The sequence below is a fragment of the Crinia signifera genome, chromosome 2 (assembly GCF_055691185.1).
Source record: "Crinia signifera chromosome 2, ASM5569118v1, whole genome shotgun sequence".
Classification (NCBI taxonomy): Eukaryota; Metazoa; Chordata; class Amphibia; order Anura; family Myobatrachidae; genus Crinia; species Crinia signifera.
The window spans coordinates 163,247,408-163,264,478 of NC_139218.1; the positions used below are offsets into that span (position 1 = coordinate 163,247,408).

The window sequence follows — 17,071 nt, forward strand, 5'->3', positions numbered from 1 at the left end:
CAGCGACGTACGCACACGCACGGAACGCAGCTGCCGCTGATGTCCGCCAAACAGGATACACAAACAGTATATAAAGGTGTATTAGAAGGTGACAATGTTGTTGCTAACATGTCTGGATCACAACCAGAGGTGGACCCAGACCTGCAGCAACTATTTGACCAGATGGACTCCAGCACCACCTATGTGCCACTGCACATGCGGCCAGTGGGTAATGAGGAGGCTGCTGGCCCTTCTACAGCAGGGCAACCTGCACCTGACCATTCTACAGCAGGGCAACCTACACCTGGCCCTTCTGCAGCAGGCCAACCTGCAGCTGGCTCATATGCACCATCAGCAGAATCGTTTGGAACACAACCGGGGACTTCACAAGGTAGTACCATGGCCAGCACTTCAAGTGCAGCGACACGTGCCAGGGGGCGTGGCCATGGACGTGGCAAGGGGACAGCGAGGGCAACAGAGGAACCAACTACAAGAAATAAGGCATATGAAGCACAGGAGCTTGCCATCCTGGTTCCCCGAGCACGTGATTGGATTGAGTGTCCATCGGAGAAGCTGACACACACACGCAGATGGAAGATTTGGGAACAGATAACGGCAGAGATTAATGAAGTTGCGCCACAAGTTCGTGAGACGGACCATGTGAAGAAGAGGCAAGTTGTTTTGTGATACATGTGGCCAGTAATAGGCAAGTAATGATTGAATTCATGCTTAGATGGATTTTGCAAATGGCCCGTGAGGTTGTTACGATACACAGACATTATTGACATGTTATTTCGTTGAGAGTTAGAGTAGGGTGATTGTGAATGTGTATTGTAACGGTTGATATCATAGTTGCATGTAATATTATCTATTGGACATTAATCACATGTCGTAATATGTAGCACAGAGCAATGGCTGCAACAGCTAACATCTGGAGTGACATGTATTAATATGTCAACTTACATTGCAGGTGGCAGGACTTCAAAACCAACCTGAAGAGGAAGATGACCAAGCGGTGGGAACACAGCCAGACATCTGGGGCCGGGCCCATGCCATCAGGGCTAGAGCTCACCCCCCTGGAGTTGATGGCCGAGAGCTGTATATCAGTTGAGGAGATCAGGGGGGTGAGCACGATGGATAGCGAGGCCCCAGCTGAAGTGTTTGCGTCTTTTATTGAAGGTAAATATTGGTCATGCCATAAACTTGTGCAAGTAATTATCTTAGAATGTGTCCTAATTTTGTTTATCTTTTTCCACAGACAACCCACCGCTTGGTGCCGACTCTGCTCAGGAGGTGGAGGAGTCCGTGCCACCTGGCCCCAGGGGTAGGCCTGTGCAGCAGCAGCCATCGGCCCAAGCCGATTTGGCCGCCTTGGCCAACATGCTTGGGGACATCAACCAGCAGGGAGAGTTGGCATCAGAACGGATGCATAGGACCGAGGAGATCCTGGCGAGCTTGGTCAGCACCCAGCAGGCCATCGCTGCGAGCATGCAGGCCATGGCTGAGTCACATCAGGCCATGGCTGCAAGTGCTCAGGTGCTGGCCGAGCAAGCCACCCGCCAAAATGATCTCCTCCTCCACCATAATGAGCTTATGGTGGAGCTGGTTACCAGCAACAGGGTCCTAATGTCATCCGTTTCTGGTGCATTACCACCGGCAACACTCCCTGCTGGCAGGAGGGGTAGACCAGCCAACCCCTCAACATCATCTGCTCCACCTGCCCCAGCATCTGCCCGTGCCAGAAGAGCTGCTGCACAGGCCAAGGAGCCTCCCAAGGCCAAACGTGGTCGCAAATGAACTTGTGGCTGCATTAATCTCCACCGTTATGTGGTCCCAAATCTTCCATTGTGCTGTGTGTGTCAGCTTCTTCTGTCCAATCACGTGCTGAGGGTAACCAGATGAGCCCTTGCTTCATATGTCCTTTTTGGTGCCCCTGTTGCCCTCTTTTGCCTGCCATTACTGTCAGCTGTACTTGAAGTGATGGCCATGGTACTATCTTGTGAAGTCCCCGGTTGTGTTCCAAATGATTCTGCTGATGGTGCATATGAGCCAGCTGCAGGTTGGCCTGCTGCAGAAGGGCCAGGTGTAGGTTGCCCTGCTGTAGAATGGTCAGGTGCAGGTTGGCCTGCTGTCGAAGGGCCAGCAGCCTCCTCATTTCCCACTGGCTGCATGTGCAGTGGCACATAGGAGGTGCTGTAGTCCATCTGTGTGCAATTATATTTGTTTTGTATTCTTATTTATTTTTGTACATTCCTGCCATGTTGTTTTTGTTTGGGATTTGTTATTTTTTGGACATTGCATCACAGTGGCATTGACTGTGACATGTATAGAAATAAATTTGTTTACTTTACCAAAAATGTGTGGTTTCATGAGTACATGTCGAATACACATGTGTATTGCTAGTATTAATATTCAGTCATGTCCATTGTTAGCAGTTTTAAAGTGTGTGACAAGTACAGCATATGTGGGGGATTAGTACGGTTTCCTTGAAGCAGCAATGGTTTCAATTAAAGCACTGACAAGCGTCCTATTAGTGAGTAATGAGTAAAGGAGTCGATTCTATTGGGTTCAGGTGTTAATGCTTGTAGTCATTAGGCGTACGTTCGCCTACCGCATGAACGAGTGGTGTCCGCAAAGCAATAGTACACTTGTGGACACCGCACATTTCTTCCCTTTTTGATCGCGTACATTCGGAGTGGTATCCGAATGTACGCCCCCCAACATAAGTGTACTCCCCCGTGTCCGCCCATGTTTCCGCCCCGTTTTGCCCACTTTGAAACTACGCCCATGTGTCATTCCGCATGACGCCCATAATACGCCCATATTTCCCGACTGATTGCGGGGAACAGTTTTGTACGGGATTTGGCCGAAAAGGTACGGAGTCAAGGCGTGGCACATGCGCGTTGCGTTCTCCACGCATGCGCAGACGCCGAAAAGACGCGATCCGAAAGTATGCGGTAAAGTCCGCGTCAATCAGAATAAGGGCCTCTAATAGCTTGCATGGGGAAGTCCCAATGTCAGTGCTTTCCAGAGATGACAGAAAAAACAAGATTCAGGGTTAGTCAGCGTACAATCAATTCCTCTGCGCACAACTAGGAATCACTGAATCCCCTCCATGTATGTACTTTTGTGGAAAATGTGACCTGTTGGTAGCTCTCGAGGACTGGAGTTGGCTACCACTTTTTTAGTGCCTACTCTTCTGCTCTTTCCTCATATTCCAACCTCAGTGATTACCAGATGGACGCAGAGGAATTGATTCTTTGGTGAGTAACCCACAATCTTGTTTTTGTTACTCCAACTATGGCTTCAGTCAGATGCAGAAACATGTCCTGTAGCAGTGTGTTAACTTACCACTACCACTCTTTGATTTATATTCTGATTGTCCGAGGCTTACAGTATGTGAAATGTATCAATGGTCTATTTTGTCATGAATATGATAATTCCATAAATTCCATAAGGAATCAATTTTCTATGCACAGAAGATATTCATCTGGGTATGGATCATTAAGTCGACCAAATGAAGGTCAACATACATTAGGTAGACCACTGAAGGTCGACAGGCCTTAGGTCAACACATAAAAAAGTTCAACATGTCTAAAGTCGACAAGATCGTAAGGTCGACACAAGCAGACAAAAGGTCAACATGTCTAAGGTTGACAGGGACAAAAGGTCAACACAAGCATTAGGTCAACATTGGGAAGGTCGACATGGGGTTTTCACGTTTTTTTTGTGCCAACATATTTTGTGCATCGGGTACCTTCGCATGGCTCGCTGCTATTGCTATTGTATTCTCCCTCCACGCCCTAGTGGATTGTAGGGCATGAAATACCTCCTGTTGGTTAAAAAAAACGTGAAAAACCTATGTCGAGCTTTTGACTATCGACCTTCCCAATGTTGACCTAATGCTTGTGTCTTTTGACCCCATTGACCTTTTGTCTGTGGTGACCTATAGCCTGTCGACCTAATGTCTGTCAACCTTCCCATTTCCCATTCATCTCATGTGTTATGGTTCCATATCTTGATACTCAAATATTTGAATGTATACAAAACAGTACATGAATAAAACAATATTACTTTATCTGTCTTCCAGGTCATCATTGTGAGATATCAATGAGCTCTGCACGTTGCTCTGCAGGGCTCTGCAGGAATGGGGCAGCATGTATTAATTTATTGGTGGGAGGCTTTCACTGTGAATGCCCTTCTGGGGAATATGAAGCACCATTCTGCACGGTCACCACACGAACTTTTAATGGAGAATCATTCCTTACATTCCGTGGCTTGAGAAAGAGGTTCCATTTCACAATGTCACTTAGGTGAGGGACAAGATATTTGCATGGATAGTTGACAAAGTGTATAGCCCATTGAATGTTTTGGGGGCTGATTCATTTACCAAGCACCTTTCTAGGGATAAGAGTCAGCTTGCACCTCTGTTGGTGGCAAGGAGAAACCAAAACCGCAGTAACGACCTTCCTTGGCAATATTTGTTCTTTATAAGTAATGTTAAAATGATTAAACAACAGAACAAACCATACAGTAGTTCAGAAAAATAGATTGTAGGAACATAGGGGTTTATTTATTAAGCCTTTAAGAGAGATAAAATGGGTGGAGATAAAGTACCACCCAATCAGCTCTTACCTGTCATTTTGCAATTTGTGAAAATTGTGAAAAATGATTGTTAGGAACTAATTGTTTCATACTTGATCTCAGTCCATTTTATCTCTCTCCAAAGCATACAGTAATAAATATACCCCTTGATTTGGTAGCACACAGGTATACTTCTCAAAGTGCTTGAGGGTCAGATTACATCTCCTAGTTATATGTATTAATTTTGAAGAGTAACGCCTGCACCACTCTTAAGGCCCCCGGAAGGGATGGCACTTCATGTGCCAAGTTTTGCATGTGATAAATCCCATGTGATTTATCACATGCAACTCCCGGGGAGCGGGGGACAGCAGCAGGGGTATGCCCGCGACCAGAGAGCCAGGCATGGGGGGGGGGGCAAGGGAGCCAGGCAAGAAGCCGCTGCTGGGCAGCGGCAGGAGCAGAGCACTTAAAAAAAAAAAAAAGCCCATACAAATGAATAGGAAGCCATTGATTGTCTGAGACCTCTCTCAGCCAATTAGCGGTCTCAGCCAATCAATGGCTTCCTATTAGTTTGTATGGGCTTTTTTTTGGGTTTGAAGTGCTCTGCTCGCGCTGCGCCACTGCAGTCTTCTCCTGCCCGGCTCCTTGGTTCTCTGCGCTGCTCCCACTGACGGCAGCGGCTTCCTTCTCTGCCCGGCTCCCTGCGCCCCCCCCCCCTCCTCTCCCTCCGCCCGGCTCTGGTAGCTCCCCCGCCAGCTGCAGTCCCCGCACGGCTCTGGGCAGCACATAAGATTTAGCAAATCTTATATGCAGCCCGTCTGACCTCCCGACTCCGATGCGCACGGGACCGCGCATCAGGTCAGAGAGGATGTCTCTATATGCGATTTGGGACGATTTCACGGCCCGATTCATACGAATCGGGCAAAATCGTGCCCAATTGTTATAGTGTATGATGGCCTTTATTGTTTACAAATATTTAATTACTTTTCATTTATAACAGAAAAACATAGAATTTGATCGTGGATCAGAATCACTTAGCCAATCTAATCTGCCAAATCACATGTACTCGCTAGGGTTATTTTTCTGATTGCAGCCAATTAATTTACCAGAATATATTTGGATTGTGGAAGGAAACCGGCTTACATGGGGGAAACCCACACAAGTATGGGACAAATATACAAACCCTAAATTGTTAAATTGTTAAAGCGATGGTGGGAATCCATCCCATGACCTCTGTTCTGTGAGACAGTAATGCTTAGAAATTCATAATTTGTACTACACTTATTGTCTTTAACCCCTTCCTGACAGAGCCAGTTTTTGCGTTCCTGACAGAGCCCTTTTTTTCAAATCTGACATGTCTCACTTAAGTGGGGATAACTTTTTTTTGCTTTTACTTATCCCAGTGATTTTGAGATTGTTTTTTCGTGACACATTGTACTTCAAATTAGTGGTAAATTTGGGTCGATACAGTCTGTGTTTTTTTGTGAAAAATACCAAAATGTCGTAAAAAAATGGAAAATTTAGCAATTTGCAAAATGTTAAATTTTCTGCTTGTGAGACAAATAATCATACCACTCAAAATAGTTAATAACTAACATAGACCATATGTCTACTTTATGTTTCCATCATTATTTCAACTTCCTTTTAATTTTTTTGACACTAGGAGGCTTACAATATGAATAGCAAATTCTCAAATTTTCAAGAAAATTTCAAACACTGATTCTTTTAGGGACCAGTTCAGTTCTGATGTGACTTTGAGGGACTTGTATGTGAGACACCCCCATAAATGATACCATTTCAAAAACTGCACCCCTCACAGTATTCAAAACAGCATTTTGGAAGTTTGTTAACCCTTTAGGTGTTTCACAGGAATTAAAACAAAGTGTAGGTGAAATTTCAAAATTTCATTTTTTTTGCAGATTTGCAATTTTAATACATTTTTCTAAGGAACACAGTACATTTTACTAGAGAAATGTGACTAAAAATTGATTCCCCCAATTCTTTTGTTTTCATAAATATCCTATATGTGGCCCTAGTGTGCACGTTGACCAAACCACAGGCTTCATAATAGAAGGAGCACCTACTTGATTTTGGAGCCTCCTTTTTATGAGATTATTTTTTAGGCACCATGTAGGTTTCTAGGCACCATAAGATGCTAAAAGTTAGGAACCCCCCCACAAGTGACCCCATTTTGCAAACTACACCCCTCAGGGAATTCATCTAGGGGTATAGTGTACATTTCAAACCCCCAGGGGTTTCACCAATTGTGGTACAACTGGGCAGTGAAAATGAAAAATTATTTTTTTTACACAAAAATGCAGTTCTGGCTCCAAATTTGTCATTTTCAGAAGGTATGAAGGAGACAAAGCACCCCAAAATCTGTGCCCCAATTTCTCCCGAGTACGGCAATGCCTCACATGTGACCAAAAAATACCATTTGGGTGCATGGCAGGACTCAGAAGGGAAGGAGTGATTTTTGGATTTTGCAGCTCAGATTCTGGTGGAATTTTGGTGGGTGCTATGTCGCATTAGCAAGACCCCCCAAGCACCAATACAGTGGAACCCCCCCACAAGTGACCCCATTTTGCAAACTACACCCCTCAGGGAATTCATCTAGGGGTATAGTGTACATTTCAAACCCCCAGGGGTTTCACCAATTTTGATACAAGTGGGCAGTGAAAATGAAAAATTACATTTTTTTACACAAAAATGCAGTTCTGGCTCAAAATTTTTCATTTTCAGAAGATATGAAGGAGAAAAAGCACCCCAAAATCTGTGCCCCAATTTCTCCCGAGTACGGCAATGCCTCACATGTGACCAAAAAATACCAGTTGGGTGCATGGCAGGACTCAGAAGGGAAGGAGTGATTTTTGGATTTTGCAGCACAGATTTTGGTGGAATGAATGGTGGGTGCTATGTTGCACCAATACAGTGGAACCCCCCCACAAGTCACCCCATTTTGCAAAGTACACCCCTCAGGGAATTCATCTAGGGGTATAGTGTACATTTCAAACCCCCAGGGGTTTCACCAATTTTGATACAAGTGGGCAGTGAAAATGAAAAATTACATTTTTTTACACAAAAATGCAGTTCTGGCTCAAAATTTTTCATTTTCAGAAGGTATGAAGGAGAAAAAGTACCCCAAAATATGTGCCCCAATTTCTCCCGAGTACGGCAATGCCTCACATGTGACCAAAAAATACCAGTTGGGTGCATGGCAGGACTCAGAAGGGAAGGAGTGATTTTTGGATTTTGCAGCTCAGATTCTGGTGGAATTTTGGTGGGTGCTATGTCGCATTAGCAAGACCCCCCAAGCACCAATACAGTGGAACCCCCCCAAAAGTGACCCCATTTTGCAAACTACACCCCTCAGGGAATTCATCTAGGGGTATAGTGTACATTTCAAACCCCCAGGGGTTTCACCAATTTTGATACAAGTGGGCAGTGAAAATGAAAAATTACATTTTTTTACACAAAAATGCAGTTCTGGCTCAAAATTTTTCATTTTCAGAAGGTATGAAGGAGAAAAAGCACCCCAAAATCTGTGCCCCAATTTCTCCCGAGTACGGCAATGCCTCACATGTGACCAAAAAATACCAGTTGGGTGCATGGCAGGACTCAGAAGGGAAGGAGTGATTTTTGGATTTTGCAGCACAGATTTTGGTGGAATGAATGGTGGGTGCTATGTTGCACCAATACAGTGGAACCCCCCCACAAGTCACCCCATTTTGCAAAGTACACCCCTCAGGGAATTCATCTAGGGGTATAGTGTACATTTCAAACCCCCAGGGGTTTCACCAATTTTGATACAAGTGGGCAGTGAAAATGAAAAATTACATTTTTTTACACAAAAATGCAGTTCTGGCTCAAAATTTTTCATTTTCAGAAGGTATGAAGGAGAAAAAGCACCCCAAAATCTGTGCCCCAATTTCTCCCGAGTACGGCAATGCCTCACATGTGACCAAAAAATATCAGTTGGGTGCATGGCAGGACTCAGAAGGGAAGGAGTGATTTTTGGATTTTGCAGCTCAGATTCTGGTGGAATTTTGGTGGGTGCTATGTCGCATTAGCAAGACCCCCCAAGCACCAATACAGTGGAACCCCCCCACAAGTGACCCCATTTTGCAAACTACACCCCTCAGGGAATTCATCTAGGGGTATAGTGTACATTTCAAACCCCCAGGGGTTTCACCAATTTTGATACAAGTGGGCAGTGAAAATGAAAAATTACATTTTTTACACAAAAATGCAGTTCTGGCTCAAAATTTTTCATTTTTAGAAGGTATGAAGGAGAAAAAGCACCCCAAAATCTGTGCCCCAATTTCTCCCGAGTTCGGCAATGCCTCACATGTGACCAAAAAATACCATTTGGGTGCATGGCAGGACTCAGAAGGGAAGGAGTGATTTTTGGATTTTGCAGCTCAGATTCTGGTGGAATTTTGGTGGGTGCTATGTCGCATTAGCAAGACCCCCCAAGCACCAATACAGTGGAACCCCCCCACAAGTGACCCCATTTTGCAAACTACACCCCTCAGGGAATTCATCTAGGGGTATAGTGTACATTTCAAACCCCCAGGGGTTTCACCAATTTTGATACAACTGGGCAGTGAAAATGAAAAATTACATTTTTTTACACAAAAATGCAGTTCTGGCTCAAAATTTTTCATTTTCAGAAGGTATGAAGGAGAAAAAGCACCCCAAAATCTGTGCCCCAATTTCTCCCGAGTACGGCAATGCCTCACATGTGACCAAAAAATACCAGTTGGTGCATGGCAGGACTCAGAAGGGAAGGAGTGATTTTTGGATTTTGCAGCACAGATTTTGGTGGAATGAATGGTGGGTGCTATGTTGCACCAATACAGTGGAACCCCCCCACAAGTCACCCCATTTTGCAAAGTACACCCCTCAGGGAATTCATCTAGGGGTATAGTGTACATTTCAAACCCCCAGGGGTTTCACCAATTTTGATACAAGTGGGCAGTGAAAATGAAAAATTACATTTTTTTACACAAAAATGCAGTTCTGGCTCAAAATTTTTCATTTTCAGAAGGAATGAAGGAGACAAAGCACCCCAAAATCTGTGCCCCAATTTCTCCCGAGTACGGCAATGCCTCATGTGTGACCAAAAAGTGGCAGGACTCAGAAGGGAAGGAGTGATATTTGGATTTTGCAGCACAAATTCTGGTGGAATGATGGTGGGTGCTACGTCGCATTAGCAAGACCCCCAAAGCACCAATACAGTGGAACCCCCCCACAAGTGACCCCATTTTGCAAACTACACCCCTCAGGGAATTCATCTAGGGGTATAGTGTACATTTCAAACCCCCAGGGGTTTCACCAATTTTGATACAAGTGGGCAGTGAAAATGAAAAATTACATTTTTTTACACAAAAATGCAGTTCTGGCTCAAAATTTTTCATTTTCAGAAGGTATGAAGGAGAAAAAGCACCCCAAAATCTGTGCCCCAATTTCTCCCGAGTACGGCAATGCCTCACATGTGACCAAAAAATACCAGTTGGGTGCATGGCAGGACTCAGAAGGGAAGGAGTGATTTTTGGATTTTGCGGCTCAGATTCTGGTGGAATGAATGGTGGGTGCTATGTGGCATTAGCAAGACCCCCGAAGCACGGTGAAATTATGAACCTAATAATCCATAGATGTGTGGTATATTTTAAAACACTCCTTTATACATAGGCCGGGTTTGTCGGGGCAAGTGTCACACTGGAAAATAGTTTGCTTTCTTATTCCCTTTTTATAGCAAACTTTGCACCTTTTTTGTGTCCTGCCCTTTTTTCCAGTGGAGGGGATTTCATCAGGAAAATGCTGCCCTGGTACAATACGGGGGCCAGTACTAGAAGTACTGGGGCCCTCTGCCTGCTGGTTCCCAAATATTAGGCCCTTTATGACTTCCTCTTGAAAGTGCATAAATGTCCCCCTCTGGCCGGTAGAACGGAATAGCACGTAAGCGTTATACAGTGCCATCTGGATGATATACACGGCAAGGTTCTTGTACCAGATTTTTGTTTTCCGCAGGGCACTGTACGGCTTCAGTACCTGATCTGAAAGATCCACTCCGCCCATGTACCTATTGTAATCCAGGATACAATTAGGTTTTGAGGTGTGGGTACTGGTACCTCGTACAGGGACGGAGGTGGTACTGTCTCCGTGAATTGTTGTCAGTATAAGGACATCCCTCTTGTCCTTATATTTGACCAACAACATATTTTCGGTGCATATTCCCCTGCTTTCACCCCTTCTCATTACTTGGGCAATGTGCGTTTTTGGGAGGCCTCTTTGGTTCTTGCGCACAGTACCGCAAGCTGCTGTACCTCTTGAACCAAGGGCCTTAAACAGTGGGATGCTGGTGTAAAAGTTATCCACATAGAGGTGATAACCTTTATCCAGGAAGGGGTGCACTAAATCCCAGACAATTTTTCCACTAACACCTACGAGGGAGGGGGGGCATTCTGGCGGTTCAATTCTTGAATCCTTCCCTTCATATACCCTAAACCTGTGAGTGTACCCTGAGGTGCTTTCACACAGCTTATACATTTTTATGCCATACCTTGCCCTCTTACTGGGAAGGTACTGGCGGAATTTAACCCTTCCTTTAAAATGTATAAGGGACTCGTCTATGCAAATGAATTTATCTGGGATGTACATGTCTTCAAATTTGGCACTGAAATGATCAATGACCGGCCTGACTTTGAATAGCCGGTCAAAGGTGGGATCATCTCTGGGTGGGCACTGTGCATTATCGTTGTAATGCAAAAATTTAAGGATCGTCTCAAATCGAGCCCGGGGCATGGCCATACGGTAAAATGGGGTGCTGTACAGAACATCTGTACTCCAATATTGCCTAATTTCTGGCTTTTTTACTATGCCCATATGAAACACCAGACCCCAAAACGTCATCATCTCTACTGCATCTACAGGGGTCCACCTAGCAAATGATGACGTGGGGTTTTGAGCAATAAACTGCTGGGCATATAAATTAGTTTGGTCCACCATTAAATTTATAAAATCATCAGAGAAAAATAATTTGAAAAAGTCAATTTCTCTGAGACCTGTGGAATCAAATTGGATTCCTGGCATGGCCAAAAACTCAGGAACCTGGGGCTCAAAATTGTCTGGTGGTGGGGTCCATACGAGATCAATTATTGGGGGGGGGGGTCTCAGCTGCTCTACGGGGGCGTCTTTGAGGGGGTCCCTCATCAGCAGAGGAGGAAGAGGAGCTTAAGGCGAATCCTTCAAATTCCCCGCTTGCATCACTGGCTGTGTCAGAGTCAGAAGCAAGCATGGCATATGCCTCCTCCACTTAATACATTCTTCTGGATGACTGGGATGACATTTGGGATGACATTTTGGATGCCATTTTTATTTTTGTGTTACTGGTAGTGAAATGTTTCAACACGTGTATAGTGTAGGGGGGGGGGTACAAACTTTATTTCAACCAGGGGGGTATGTAGTGTGTAGTGTGTATGTAGTGCAGAAAAAAAAAAAATACTTTATACAAAAAAAAAAAAATGAAGGGGTTAAAAAAAAAAAAATGAAGGGGTTAAAAAAAAAAAAAAAAAAAGGTCCTTCGCCAAAAATTGAGCACAGATGTTGGTCAGTAACGTCCGTCACTGAACAGCGCTCAAAGGCAACAGGAATTTGATAAAAAAAAAAAAAAAATAGATCAACCCTGTGCCGAAAAAGATGATCAGTGATGTACGTCACTGATCAGCGCACAGCGGCCACAGGACACCCACAAAATCACAGTGTGTGTAAAAAAAAAATTAAAAAAAGACCCCACAGCACACAAAAAAAAAAAAGGTGATCAGTGATGCGACACTGATTACCAGTGAGGGGCAGCAGGTGCACAACCTTTGGTGCAACTGACAGTGCAACTGGCAGGTATATATAAAAAAAAAAAACCTCTGCACCCCCAAAAAGTTGCTGATCACCTCAGATATAGTGATCAGCACAAAAGGCGGGGGCAGCAGACACAAAATTTAGCACTCTCTATCACTCTCTGTCACTATCTCTCTCTATCTCTCTATCTCTCACTATCTAACACTCTATGACACTGCAGCAGCAGCAGTGACAGGTATATATATATATAAAAAAAAACCTGCGCCCCCAAAAAGTTGCTGATCAGTTAATTTATACTGATCAGCACAAAAGGGGGGGCAGCAGTCAGTTATATAAAAAATATAAAAAATATATAGCACAATCTGTCACTATCTCTATCTCTCTCTCTCTCTCTATCTCTCTCTATCTCTCTCTATCTCTCTATCTATAACTATCACACTGCAGCAGCACAAAATATAGCACTCTCTGTGACTAGGCCTCTCTATCTCTCTCTTTCTCTATCTCTCTCTATCTCTCTCTATCTCTCTCTATCTCTCTCTCTATAACTATATCACACTGCAGCAGCACAAAATATAGCACTCTCTGACACTATCTCTCTCTATCTCTCTCTATCTAACTAACGCTATTACACTGCAGCAGCACAAGTTCACAACACAGGAAGTCACAAGTAACAGGATCCAGGAAGCATCCAGCACACTACAAGCAGTGATGAAGCAGGCAAGATATTTGCAAGGATCAGGTAAGTATTTTGCAAGGTTCTGGTCAGTATATCGCGGCAGCTAGGCACGGTGACCGCACTGCACGCAATTCCAGACCGGAATGGGGTCTGCAGTGCAGTCACCGTTAGTTTAAACCCCCCTCCATGGCTGTGATTGGTCCGTCGGTCCGACGGACCAATCACGGCCTTTGGGGGCAGGCGGGGTGAGGTGGGGTGACACCAGTGTCACCCTTACACCCCGCGGTGATTGGTGCTGTACTTTACAGCACCAATCACCTCCGATCGCGTGTCACCGGCGAACGTTATTCGCCGGTGACACAGAAAACGCTGTAATTGGCTGTTCACACTGAACAGCCAATCACAGCGATCGCCGACGGGGGGGCGGCATCGCAGCCCCCCCTGGGCATGCACGGACATGTCTGCTGTCAGGGACAGCAGACATGTTGAAACTGTCACCGCGTCTATAGACGCGGTGACAGTTAAATGCCATGACGTACATTTACGCCATGTGTCGGGAAGTACTTCCCGACCATGACGTAAATGTACGTCAATTGTCGGGAAGGGGTTAAAGGTGCATACACACTGGCTGTTTTTGAAAATAACACGGCAATTTTCCCCCTGCCCAGCGATTTTTGTCACTGTGAATGGCTTTCCATAGCCGGACACTATGGAAAGCTGTTTAGTCTACTTATGATGTGAAACTAATAAAATTCTTATATAAAAAAAAAAAACCAGCAGATCTAAGTCAGCCTCCGGCATTGATGCAGGAGCTCGCATCATCGCTCATTGCTGGCCTGTACACACTGGCGGATTTTGTGCTTAAAGCAACTCGTACATCAAAACTGAGCTGGTTTTGGCTCAAAATTGCCCAGTGTGTATGGGCCTTTAGCTTGATGGTCAATACTAATGAACTACAGACTGGCCTTTAATTCATTATCTTCATACACTATTTAATTATTGTACCATATGTGGAAAAAAAAAATCTGTAAACTAGTTGTACAAAATAAAACTTTTCTGTTTCCACCTATCTTTTTAGCTTTGCCACCAGGGAACAGAATGGACTTCTTATTTATAATGGAAGATTTAATGGTAAACACGACTTCATTGTCTTGGAAGTGAAAGATGAACAAGTCCAACTGACTTTTTCTGCAGGTAAAAACATACTTAAAATTATTTTTTTTAGCTTCTAATAGACTGGTTTAGCAATGAATTATTTCAGAATATTTAGTAAGTATTTACAAAGTGAGAATATACCCCACTAAGGTTGGCAGTGAGAGCATGATTAGCAATCCCTAAATTGCAATGTTTCTCATGAGATTCGAATTCCTTATTATTGATTAACCCCTTCCTGACACAGCCAGTTTTTGCGTTCCTGACAGAGCCATTTTTTTTTCAAATCTGACATGTTTCACTTAAGTGGGGATAACTTTTTTTTGCTTTTACTTATCCCAGTGATTTTGAGATTGTTTTCTCGTGACACATTGTACTTCAAATTAGTGGTAAATTTGGGTCGATACAGTCTGTGTTTTTTTGTGAAAAATACCAAAATGTCGTGAAAAAATGGAAAATTTTGCAATTTGCAAAATGTCACATTTTCTGCTTGTGAGACAAATAAACATACCACTCAAAATAGTTAATAACTAACAAAGACCATATGTCTACTTTATGTTGCAATCATTATTTCAACCTCCTTTTCATTTTTTTGGACACTAGGAGGCTTCAAATATGAATAGCAAATTCTCAAATTTTCAAGAAAATTTCAAACACTGATTTTTTTAGGGACCAGTTCAGTTCTGATGTGACTTTGAGGGACTTGTATGTGAGACACCCCCATAAATGATGCCATTTCAAAAACTGCACCCCTCACAGTATTCAAAACAGCATTTTGGAAGTTTGTTAACCCTTTATGTGTTTCACAGGAATTAAAACAAAGTGTCGGTGAAATTTCAAAATTTCTTTTTTTTTTGCAGAGTTTCAATTTTAATACATTTTTCTAACGAATACAGTAGATTTTACTAGAGAAATGTGACTAAAAATTGATTCCCCCAATTCTTTTGTTTTCATAAATATCCTATATGTGTCCCTAGTGTGCACGTTGACCAAACCACAGGCTTCATAATAGAAGGAGCACCTACTTGATTTTGGAGCCTCCTTTTTATGAGATTTTTTTTTAGGCACCATGTAGGTTTCTAGGCACCATAAGTGCTAAAAGTTAGGAACCTCCCCCACAAGTCACCCCATTTTGCAAACTACACCCTTCAGGGAATTCATTTAGGGGTATAGTATAGTGTACATTTCAAACCCCCAGGGGTTTCACCAATTTTGATACAACTGGGCTGTGAAAATGAAAAAATTTAATTTTTCATTTTCACAGCTCAGTTGTATCAAAATTGGTGAAACCCCTGGGGGTTTGAAATGTACACTATACCCCCTGATGAATTCCCTGAAGGGCGTAGTTTGCAAAATGGGGTCACTTGTGGGGGGGTTCCACTGTATGGGTGCTTCAGGGGTCATTCAACCAGAATCTGTGCTGCAAAATCCAAAAATCACTCCTTCCCTTCTGAGTCCTGCCATGCACCCAACTGGTATTTTTTGGTCACATGTGAGGCATTGCCATACTCGGGAGAAATTGGGGCACAGATTTTGGGGTGCTTTGTCTCCGTCATTCCTTGTAAAAATGAAAAATTTTGAGCCAGATCTGCATTTTTGTGTAAAAAAATGTAATTTTTTACACAAAAATGCAGATCTGGCTCAAAATTTTTCATTTTCACAAGGAATGAAGGAGACAAAGCACCCCAAAATCTGTGCCCCAATTTCTCCCGAGTATGGCAATGCCTCACATGTGACCAAAAAATACCAGTTGGGTGCATGGCAGGACTCAGAAGGGAAGGAGTGATATTTGGTGGTGGAATGAATGGTGGGTGCTATGTCGCATTAGCAAGACCCCCGAAGCACCAATACAGTGGAACCCCCCCACATGTGACCCCATTTTGGTCACCAGCTTTGGGAGGGGGGCTGGCGCTGCGGCTGGTGGGGGGGTGGAAGGGGTGCTGGCGCTGCGGCAGCCGGGTGGGTGGGAGGGAGGGGGGGCTGCCGGGTGGGAGGGGGGGGCTGGCGATCGGTGGTGATCGGTGCTGTACTTAACAGCACCGATCACTGTGTTACCGAGCGGCTTAGCCGCCGGTAACACAGAAAACGCTGCAATTGGAGGTTCACATTTGAACAGCCAATCGCAGCGATCGCCGCGAGGGGGGGATGTCTGCTGTCAGGGACAGCAGACATCTCCAAACTGTCACCGCGTCTATAGACGCGGTGACAGTTTAAAACCATGACGTATATATACGTCTTCGGTCGGGAAGTACCTCCCGACCATGACGTATATATACGTCAAATGTCGGGAATATCTTTCTATATATATATATATGTGTGTGTGTGTGTGTGTGTGTGTGTGTGTGTGTGTGTGTGTGTGTGTGTATATATATATATATATATATATATATATATATATATATATATATATATATATATATATATATATATATATATATATATATATATATATATATATATATATATATATATACACACATATATATACACATATATATGTGTATATATATATATATATATACATATATATATATGTGTGTATATATATATATACATATATACACTTATACCACTTTCACATCGCCGACACGTTTTAAAAACCGGTATTTAAAACGGTAATTAAAACGGGTCAGAGCCTTAACATTGCCGCAGATTACCGTTTTAAATACCGGTTTATACCCCTTTCACATCGCACTTTTAAAACGGTAAATTGCCGTTTTTTTTTTTCCTTTTTAAAACGTTTAAGCCTGCACTGTGAATGCATAGCATTGTACACATTCACATTGCACAAAAAACGGCAAGGAACCGTGTAGGACTCTGCTT

The 17,071-nt window shown here is 43.6% G+C and overlaps 1 protein-coding gene across 3 annotated transcripts in view; it reads left to right on the plus strand.

Moving 5' to 3' along the window:
• The window catches only part of LOC146060192 (cadherin EGF LAG seven-pass G-type receptor 2-like), a 264,989-nt gene that overhangs the window by 56,419 nt on the left and 191,499 nt on the right, over nucleotides 1-17,071 (plus strand). For all 3 annotated transcript variants that reach the window (XM_083173157.1, XM_083173156.1, XM_083173155.1), the window contains exons 4-5: nucleotides 4,070-4,292; nucleotides 14,175-14,290. In XM_083173157.1, the coding sequence (XP_083029283.1) occupies nucleotides 4,070-4,292; nucleotides 14,175-14,290 (339 nt within the window). The remainder of the gene's footprint in view (nucleotides 1-4,069; nucleotides 4,293-14,174; nucleotides 14,291-17,071) is intronic.